The sequence below is a fragment of the Eulemur rufifrons genome, chromosome 29 (genome assembly GCF_041146395.1).
Source record: "Eulemur rufifrons isolate Redbay chromosome 29, OSU_ERuf_1, whole genome shotgun sequence".
Taxonomy (NCBI): Eukaryota; Metazoa; Chordata; class Mammalia; order Primates; family Lemuridae; genus Eulemur; species Eulemur rufifrons.
Window position 1 is genome coordinate 23153798 of NC_091011.1, and position 10079 is coordinate 23163876.

At 57.7% G+C, this 10079-nt stretch overlaps 1 protein-coding gene across 5 annotated transcripts in view; it reads left to right on the top strand.

Moving 5' to 3' along the window:
• The window catches only part of CRHR2 (corticotropin releasing hormone receptor 2), a 43104-nt gene extending 40491 nt beyond the window's left edge, over nucleotides 1-2613 (top strand). For 2 of the 5 annotated variants that reach the window (XM_069461786.1, XM_069461787.1), the window contains exons 11-13: nucleotides 205-340; nucleotides 800-841; nucleotides 2188-2328. In XM_069461786.1, the coding sequence (XP_069317887.1) occupies nucleotides 205-340; nucleotides 800-841; nucleotides 2188-2328 (319 nt within the window). Of the gene's footprint in view, nucleotides 1-204; nucleotides 341-799; nucleotides 842-1102; nucleotides 1223-2187 lie in introns of all 5 variants that reach the window. The other 3 variants (XM_069461788.1, XM_069461789.1, XM_069461785.1) reach the window with 2 other exon arrangements.
• The last annotated feature ends 7466 nt before the right edge of the window (nucleotides 2614-10079 follow it).

The window sequence follows — 10079 nt, forward strand, 5'->3', positions numbered from 1 at the left end:
GCGCCTTGACCCCCGGCCAGGGAGAAATGAAGAGGCCATTTGGGCCATCCCCCTGCCTCTGGGCAGAGCCCTCAGCCCCCGTCCTCACCAGGGAGCTGGCTCAGGTCCTGAGAAGAAGCCCCACCAGAGCACCTGCTGACAGCCCCGCCCGAGTGGGCTGCCTGCAGCGCGGGCTCAGGCCTGTGTGGTCGCCTCTTCCCCCAGGAAGGCGGTGAAGGCCACCCTGGTCCTCCTGCCCCTCCTGGGCGTCACCTACATGCTGTTCTTCGTCAATCCCGGGGAGGACGACCTGTCGCAGATCGTGTTCATCTACTTCAACTCCTTCCTGCAGTCGTTCCAGGTGGGCCCCCACCTTCGTGAGCCGTCCTGACCTCACTAAGACGGCCACGTGGGCGTGGTGCACCCATGGCTCAGTGTCGTGCACACGAGATAGAACCTGAGCCTGGCTTCGTCACTGCTGAGCCACCCTGGGCTGCGCCTGGCCCCGTCACCCCACCCCGACTGGGCCTGGGTCCCTCTGGCCGGCACTTACTGCTGTCCTGGCCCCTGTTCTGAGGATTCAGACAGCCCCGGCCCTGAGTGCCCTGGGCCAGGCCACACAGCGTTGAGGAGGCTGGGGTCCCAGTCCTAGGCCTGAGACCCCTTCCCGCTTGAGCGGACCCTGGAATATCTGGACTATGAGGGCTGGGGCCCCACCGGCTCTGAGTCAGAGCGTCCCCACCATCCTGTCCCCGGCTCCAGCCCTCCAGGCACGGCGGCTCCCCAGGCAGGTCTCTGACCACTCCCCCTTCCTTTCCAGGGTTTCTTTGTGTCTGTCTTCTACTGCTTCTTCAACGGAGAGGTACGAGCCGGGCCTCAGGGTGGTCTAGGCTCTCAAGGCCCCCAGACCCCACTCCAGGGTGGTTCCGGTCAAGCTCCCAGGTTTCAGGAGTGCCAGGGTCCCTGGCCCTGCCCACTCTGCCCTGGAGGAGGGAGGGGGAAGGCCTGAGAAAGCACCCCAGCTTAGGGGACCAGGAATCCTCCCTGCAGGGGCTGGAGCCAGTTTGGAAGGTCAACAGTGCGGGCCTAAGATAACATGCCAGCGCCCTACATGCGCTCGGAGAGCTGGGTGAGCAGGGGAGCCCAGGCTGTAGGTCCTCATGGAAGGGAGAAGCCAGCCAGAACAGAGGTGGTGACAGGAGGAAGCTTCCAGAAAGAGGTGAGGTGTGTGCCATGCAATCAGGTCTTTATGGACTCAGGAAACAGAAACGAGACCAGCATGTTCCCCCAGCCACCACAGGGTGGGCTCTGGGGAATGAGGCAGCCGGTGAAGCCTGGTTAGCTCGCAGGGCCCAGGATCCCAGCGCGGCCGACTCAGGAGAGATGTGAGGACATGGGACAAGGAGCAGACACAGCCCCCAGGGCCTGGGAGCTTCCAAACACTCCAGAAGAGTGCGATGCCCCCCAGGCCACACTGCCTGCATCTGCACAGGGCAGTGGCGAGGCGTCTACACAGGCCTGGGTCTCTGTCCATGGAAGCTCGCCCCCGATGCTAAGCCCGTCAGTGGAGACTGGCTCTGTGGGCTGGAGACAGGAAGAGGAGGAGCCACTAAAGCAACCCCACAACGAATGTCCATGGCACGTTTATTCTGTCCAAGCCACGTGCTAGGCTAGAATGCAGGGGACAGCATCCATTTTCCAGAAAAATCCTTCAATTACAGTACAAAGGAGAATAAGGTGGCACCAGGCAGGATCGGGTTTAGAAATGACAGAACTGTTAGCTGTCCCTCTCGGGCAGCGAGTGCTGAGCGGGGCAGGCGGGACTCTCAGAGGGCTCAGAGGGGACAGGACGGTCTGTGGGGAGGGGGAGAGGGAGGCCGCCAGCTGCGTGGGCTGAACACGCCGATTCTGGTCCCAAGGTGCTAAATGCAAGGTGGCAGAGTGAGTCAGGGAAGGGAAGATAACGTGTCCAAAGGGCACTGGATAATTCAGGGTCAGTGGGAGCAAAGGAAGCCGGGGGGCAGCCTCCTCCAGGAGAGGGGAGAGGAAGGGGAGCCCCGGAGAGAGGCAGCAGGCCAGGGGAAAGGACCTCGGTTTGGGAGCTGTCAACTTCTTGATGCAAGGGTACAGGGCAGGGGGCAGGAAAAGGGACAGTCCCAGAAGCCCAGGGTTGGCCCCCACGGCCCGCTGAGCCTCTCCCTCCCACAGGTGCGCTCGGCCATTAGGAAGAGGTGGCACCGCTGGCAGGACCATCACTCCCTCCGAGTCCCCGTGGCTCGGGCCATGTCCATCCCCACGTCACCCACGCGGATCAGCTTCCATAGCATCAAGCAGACGGCCACCGTGTGACTCCTTGGCCGCCTGTCCCATCACTGCTCCCCGTCCTCCGCCGCCCTCTGGGCTGTCCTTGCTGTGCAGGCTCTGGTGGGGCAGGGGCAGGCAGGGCAGCCACCAGGGCTCCAGCCTGGCAGGGAACAGGTGGCAGAGCAGCAAAAGGGGACTCCGTGGGACCAGGGCCAGCCGGGAGGGCCACAGGCTGTGTGCGACAGGAGCAAGGGAGTCACAGGAGCCCCCGAGCAGAGCGAGTCGGATGTCTTCAGGTGTTGCCTATCCCAGCTCCTCTCGCCAGAGCCTCCCATACCCCATCCAAGGATGAGGAAGCCGAGGCCCAGAGCAGGGAAGGGCAGACTGCCGGCAGCTGGGTGGGGCCTTGGCCCTGCCCTCTGCAGTCGGGTGGAGGTGCGCCCACAGGCCCAAAGGCCGGCCTCCTCCCAGGGCTCTCACCTAAGGAAGCCTCACGTGTACCCCACCCCAACCAGGCTGTCCCTCCATCCCTTCCCCGGCCATCCTCCTGCCCCTGGGGGGCTCTGTGAAGGATGCTGGCTTCCGGGCCTGGGTGCCCGTCCTGGGAGACCTCTCTGCCTGGTCCACTAACTGAGGCATGGGGAGGTGCGGGTGAGGAAGAAGACATGGTAGGTCAGGGCAGCCACATGCTTAGGCCAGCAGAACACATAGGGCAGGACAAAATGAACAGAAGCTGGCAGGGGCGGGGGGGGGGGGGGTTGCGGAAAACAAAACCCACAGTATATCTTTGGAGATTGGAACCAATGCCCCAGCGCCCCTCCCCCAGACCGGCTGCAGCCTCCTCTCCAGAAACATCTCTGCTCTCTGTGAAATAAACCACCCATCTTGGAAGTGGCCTCTCCGCAGGTCAAGTCAGCTAGGCATGGGAAGGGTGGTGTGGGCCCAGGACCGGGGCTGGGTCTGCGGGCCACATCCTTCCTGCTTAGCAGAGACTCTGCCCTGGCCTGGGGCCTGGTCTCCCTCTCTGACCTGGTAGGGTTGGGTCTTTATGGTCAAAGTGCCTGCAGGCAGGTCTGTCCCTATCACGCCCCCCAGGCTAACATCTGGCCCCAGCCCCCAGCCAAGGGCAGCAGCTCACCCAGCGCCAGCGCTTGTCCCCAAGGCCCAGGTGCTGGAAGCTGGTGGGAAGGGCAGCCGAGCCCCTCGGTCTCCGTGAGCAGCAACCAACAGGGCAGCTTCCGGGCCTGGCTTCCCTCCCCGTGCCCCAGCAGAGCGTCAGGAGGCCAGCTGGGGAGAAGCCAGCAAGCTTCCAAGGGGGCTTCTGCTCTAGGTACCCCTACAAAAATAAATTTTGAAAAATGATGTACCACATCTTGCACATTTTTAAGTTGACATCTAATGTTTTTCACTTAAGTTTTAAAAGGTGTAAAGGATGTGATTTCTGGCATTTGGTAGATATTTACATTTTGAAACAAAACTGCCACAACACTTCAAACTATAACAAATGGAATCTAAACACAGTCATTTAACACCCACCCTCATCTGTTTTAAAAACACGTGACTCAGCTCTTCTTTGACGATTGGAAATTTTACATTGTTCTCTTTCTTTTTATTGTCTCTTTATCCCATTGCCCCTGTAGAATTTTATACTAATGCAGTATTTTTGTGGTTGAAAATCTTTTATTGCTTACCTATCATACTTCTCTGCCACAAAATACATTTACAAATTGAAATTAAAATATTTCATTTCCTGTGACTAGAGGTTCTAAGGGTTTTTTAAAGAGTCTTCTGGATTGAGTTATTATACCTATTTTTTAATATGAAAATGTAATGAACAATTGATTAAAACATAGATACTGAACGTTTTTATAAGTAATTAACCGTTAAACCTGAAAAGGAAAATTTCGTGAAAACACCTCTGAATGAAATGGAGAGGCATTTAATTGTTCCTGAATCTATGGGTGAATATTGATTGCTAGGATGAATCAGGACTCTGCATCAATTCTTTTCCTTTTTTCATTGTTTATACTCCATGTGCTGAGAAGCCTTTGCAGATAAATAAGTAGATGGTCCAGCAATGTCAGTGTCACTCTGTACTTCTGAGATGTATGACCCAAATTGCAGTGATCTGTCCTCAAAAATGATCTGTCAGCTGGCCGTTTGATTAAGTCCTCTTTAAATTTGGATGAAAAAAAGTGAAAATGATCAGACTTTCGGGCGGCTTGGCTGCCCATGACTTCAGCTCGTCCCATTTCTCCCCACTGGCCCCAGCCAGAGCACGGTGGGCTGCGTGCGCCTCTGCTTCTCCTGTCAGGGGGGCGGGTGGGGGCTCCCTGATTTTGTTTTCTCAGGAGGCAAGACGCAGGCGTGTCTTAGAAAGTCTTCCTGTGCACGCAGTGGCAGAGTGATGGCCACATCCACGAGCATCATGGGGACTCGAACAGAGCAGGGAGCTGCAAATGGCCTGGCCCCGAGAGGCCACTTGGAGAGCTGTCAGGAGAGGCTGAGTGGGCGCTCATCAGAGCAGACACCACAGGGCCTTGGTGCCATGCCCGGCCACTCATCGCTGCTCCTCAGATGCAGCCCTTGGCTCATTATCCCGCCTGCCCTCTGCTCCCTGGCCAGGCCCGGGGCATGCCCAGGGGTCAGAGTCGCTAACCTTTGTCCAGCAGGCAGTGTGACCTGCTCCAGCTCCAGTTCCCAGGAGGCTCCTCCTTGGTCCCACCCTGGATCCCCTCACTCCCCGGGCTCCTGGTCATGGCCCTGGCCGAGCTCTGTCCTTGAAATGCCACTGGAGCCATTAGGCCATCTCTCTGGGTCCCCCCTCGTTAACTCAGGCACTTGTTCCTTGCCACCAAGCCAGTGCTCATTAGCGTCGGCCTCGGCGTTGGCAGCCCTTCCCTGAGCTGCCCTTCCTGGAAAGCAGCCTCATTAGCAGACTGTCCTTCTCCGCAGCGGGCAAGTTCCAGCACCCAGGCCCCGCGGGCGCTCAGGCCCTCGTGTTGAACCCTGCCACCCACCCTGATTCACAAAGCTGAAGACGTGGGCCCCCTGGGGGATCCCGCACACCAGCCTCCCGGGCCCACTCCCAGTGAGAGACCACGGCAGGGCCCTGCCCCCAGCACACCCCGCGCCCTGGGCCAGCATCGGGGCAGGGCAAGAAAGTGCCTGCTGGGCTGCGGGCGGGTCCACGACACAGATGGCAGCAGGACTGGCAGGTGATGGAGCATCTGCGGGGTGAAGCCAAAGGTGAGGATGGCGTTTCCCTCCCGGGGGCCACAGTGCAGGTGCTGCCCGAGGGCCTGAAGCCCAGGCCCCGTGGAGGGTGGCAGCCAGGAGGGGACTTGTGGTGCGGCCAAGACACCCGCAGAAGCCACCAGCACACAGACTTCCGCAGAGATGGAGGCACACCCTGGGCCACAGAGAGGAAGGCCCAGATGGACATGACTCAAGTGCGTGAACAGAGAGAGACCCGTAGGAACACACGAGTAGCCCCAGAGACGGAAACGCACACACATCCCTCCGTCATTCATTCCCCGTTTACAAAACGCCACGCTGCGCCAGGTGTGGAGATGACAGGACTATGACAGCGTTCTTGTTCCAAGCAACTCAAAATCTAGTTGAGAAGTAAGGGCCCTGGGAACAGCGCGAGGAACACGCAGCGCAGGACTGGTGCCTCTGCGCCTCCGCCTGGCTGGGCCTGTCCGCGTTCATGTCTGTACACCACGGAGGGGAGGAGCAGGTGGGCCCGGTGGCCTGCACCTGTCCTCAGGCCCCTGCTCTGTCCGTCTCCAGCCCACACCCATGGCGGCCTCAAGCCAGACAAGGCGCTGGGCACAAGGGCCTCAGCTGCTCTCCCCACTTCTTTCCTCCATCCCATCATCCAGGCCTGGGGCTCCCGCATGGCGGCAGAGGGAGAGGTGGGGGAGAAGCCCGGCTGTGCCGCTCCTGCTTCCCCGGGGGTCTTCCCAGGCCCATGGCCGGTGGGGGCACGTGCGGTGGGGGACACAGATGGGAAGGGGGCCGGGCTGTCCTAGGAGGGAAAAGGGCACACTCAGGAGGACAAGGCATCCCCTGCACATGTCGTGGGGCCTGGGGGACCAGGCCTGGGTCTGTGAGACCTTTCCTAGAGTGACATTTCAGCCACTGGAGGAGTCTGGTGGTTAAGAGCTGTCCCTCAGTGGAACTGGTGGCTGGGGGTGGCAGTGGGCACAGGAGGGGGTTCCCTCTGGCAGGGGGTCTGGCCAGGGGCCACTGCTGAGAGCACTCCTGGGCCTCTCATTGGCACCAACTGGGAGGTGCCGGAAGGCAGGCTTGGGGCGTCAGGCTAGGTGGGGCCCAGGAGTCTACACTTCTAACCAGCCCCCGTCCCCAGGGCTGGGAGTGCCGTGGTGAGGGAGCCGGTGGGCGAGCAGACATCCCGCCTCTTCTTCCCGCTCACAGTGCGGAAGGTGTGCTGCGGAAAGTAAAGGTGAGTGACTTGCCCTTCTGGAAACCTCTAAGGGAAGGCAGCTACAGCAGGAGAGGAGGAGACGCATTTAAAACATGTGAATTTACTCATCAGCATGCCCCGTGGGGTTCTGGGCGCTGCCCCGAAGCCACCACGAATTTTCCTGAGGGGGCTGTGCCACCCAGGCCTGAGAGAGAGAGATGCCATTCTCGGCCTCCGTACCCCACCCTGCCCCACCTGAGCCCAAGGGCCAGCGCAGACTGAGCCCCCCACTCCACTTCAGACATAAGACAGCGGACGGGAGGAGGAGAGCCCTCGCCACATCCTGCGGACCCTCCTGCCGGTGTCCCCAGATTACCCCACTCCGAGGGGCCCCCGGCCTCGATGGGTCTCGACTTCCCACTGGCCAGCGACGCAGCCTGTCCTTCACCAGCCCTCAGTGTGGGACGACATGGTCTGGCCCAGCTAGTCCCGGCTTCCTCCTGCTGTCCTGGTGTCATTAGCAGCATACCTTTCCCTCTCAGAAGAGCCCTGGTTTGGACAATAAACTGTATGATCACCCTACTTAAACCCCATATTTGACTACACAGTAAGGGCCACAAATGCTGCTTGAATAAATGATGAAAGCCAGACCCGCGGAACATTCTCAGTGTAGCTACTGCACTCGGGAGAGAGAAACCGGTAGAAGGGACCTTCCGAGGCTGAATCCCAAGTTCCATCTCAGTATCTGCTTGTTGGGCAAGGGAGTGAGCAGGGGCAGGTAGGAGCTAGATTATAGCTCTGGAAGAAAACTGTCCCTCAGCCTCTGCAGCGAATATAACAAAGTAATTAATTGTGCCTCTTAATTAGCTCTGCAGGGCACCGAGTAAGGCCCCCTCTGGCTCCCCGAGGCCCGACCATAATAAACAATACAGCATCTCGGATCCCCACAGAGGCCCGAAGACATCATTTCTCCTTCCAACCCCAGTTCCAGTCCCTGTGTCCCCTGGGGAAGGCCAGTGGGGGGCCCCGGGAGCAGCCCGGCAGCTGCCTCCTTTCCCTGTTCTTCCCGGCCTGCCCAAATACTGTGCCTTCGACTTGCAAGGAGAGGCCGTAGTCCCACCTGCCCGTTCAGGGCTTTCCAGCGTGCTCTGTGGCGGCCGTGGCCCAGTTCCCAAGCAAATGACCAGCCTCAACCGTGGTGTCTCCATCTCATTCCTCAGCTTGGAACAAATTCTGGGCCATCCCCCAGGCCCCCTTAATGGCAGACTTGAATGTGAAGGTCTTCATGTCTGAAGGAATGGGGTGACGATGCTGGGGGGTTCCCCATAAGGGATTCCATCAGGAGAAAGAGGCCCTCCCACGGCCTGCAGCCAGACCTGGATTCATTTGGGTAGCTGGCCCCTCAGAAATGCCATAGATCCATTTCCCTAGAAAAATGCAAATTTATATAAAATAATGCATGACATTTAAGGGACCCAAACTTACAAGCCCCTGACCTCAAGGGAAAATTGTGATGCTCTAATTTAGCTAATAATTCCCTAAGCTGGTGGTGCTCGGGCCTAGCTGTGTATGAGAAGCACCAGAGAACTTCAGACCACACTGGCTTCTGAGCCCCACCCCAGACCTCCTGAAACACGTCTCGGGAGGTGCGGACTCGCACTCTGACCAGGCTGCAGGAGCGGCTCTCAAGGCCCTTCACTGGCCCTGTGCCCACCTCCTCTCTGCATGGGCGACTCCACCTTTCTGGCTCGGGCCAAGCGCCCCTCGGTGGCCACACTCACTGTGTGCAAGCTTAGGCCTCCACCGTCAGCTCGTGAGGGGCTGGCGGGCAGGGTTGTGCCTGGTTCAGGTTGGAATTATAAACACCAGGAAGCCGGCGTCGCTGTTCCCTTCAGGGGGCCTCACCCAGCCCCAGAACTCTTGTCCCTAAAAGACCATGAAGCCTTACAGTTTCTCTGCCTGGAACCTCTTCCCAGAGTCTACAGGTTTGGAAAGGATTTTTAAATTCACTACTTTTATTTTAGTGATAATCTTAAAAAAGCTCACTAGTTACAAAACATCTTTTTCATAGTGTCAAGTGGAAAGATGGTTTTACAGTAAGTACACAACGTTAGTTAAAGTTCCTCAAAAGGGGGATTCCTGGTGTACTCCAGGGGGCTTTGAGGTTGTTTCCTTCAACAAGGGCGGCACTGTGCTGAGTGTGGGCCCCGCTTGGTACCCAAGCACGCAGTGGCTGTGGGCCTTGCGCAGAGTGGACACCTGGGTTTCGAGCCAAGGGCTGAGGTGCACGTTAGTACGTACATACGTCACGGGTAGTCGTTTAGAAACAAGCCAGTTTTCACATCAAACTACGGAATGTGGGAGCTGCCCTGCAGGACAGGATTCGTTCATTCACTAAGTCATTCAATTATTTACTGAGCATCTATTAAGTGCCAGGCACTTCTCTAGGCAATAAGAACAAAACAGACCCAAATCTTTGTCCCCATGGGACATTCTAATGAAGAGGCTGAAAATTAAACAAAAATAAAAGAGGTTATCAAGTGGTTAGTGCTAAAGAAGAAAAGGAAACAAAGGATACATGAGGCGTATGTGCCTGCAGGTGGGGGCAGCACCATGTTGAAAGTTTAAGTGACGTGGCCAAGGAAGGCCTCACTGAGGCGACTGTGGAATAAAGTCCTGAGGAGGTGACAGGTTGCGAGAGGAGCACTGCAGGCAGATAGAGTGGCGGGTGCCACGGTCCTGCCCTGGGCACGCTGGGGCCGTGGGGAAAGGGCCAGAGTGAGTGTGGCTGGCCGGGTGGCAGGGGGTGTGTATGTAGGCCGTGCAAGTGCTACTCTTTTTATTTTATTTTTTTAATTTGGACAGTGCTTATCCTGTCACCAAGAAGATGCTACTCTTGAGTAAGAAGAAAGCCACTCCATTCGAGGACGAGAGGGGCCACTCTGGCGCTAGACAGAAAGAGAACGTGAAGGCGTGAGGGTTCAAGCAGGGAGCCCGGATGAGTCTTTTGCAATAAACCAGGTGGGTGACGATGTGGCTCGGCCCGAGGTGGCGGCCATGCAGGTGGTGAGAAGTGGCCCAATCCTGGACACAGAGTGCAGATGGCGCTGCTGGCCTGGACGTGGCATGGGAGAGGCAGAGGAGCAACCTGGCACCCAGGAGCTGTCACCGAGGGAACAGGTCAGTGGAGCGTATTTGCACGCTTGCCTCAGTTCCTTTCCAGAAATGGAAAGTCTGGGTTCTTGTTTTTTTTTAAATGTTAATAAAGATTTTTAAAAGTTTGTCAGTGGGTTTTTTCTTCCTCACAATTTCATTGTACTTAATCTCACTGTCAATTAATTCACACTCAGATGCAGAACAGTGA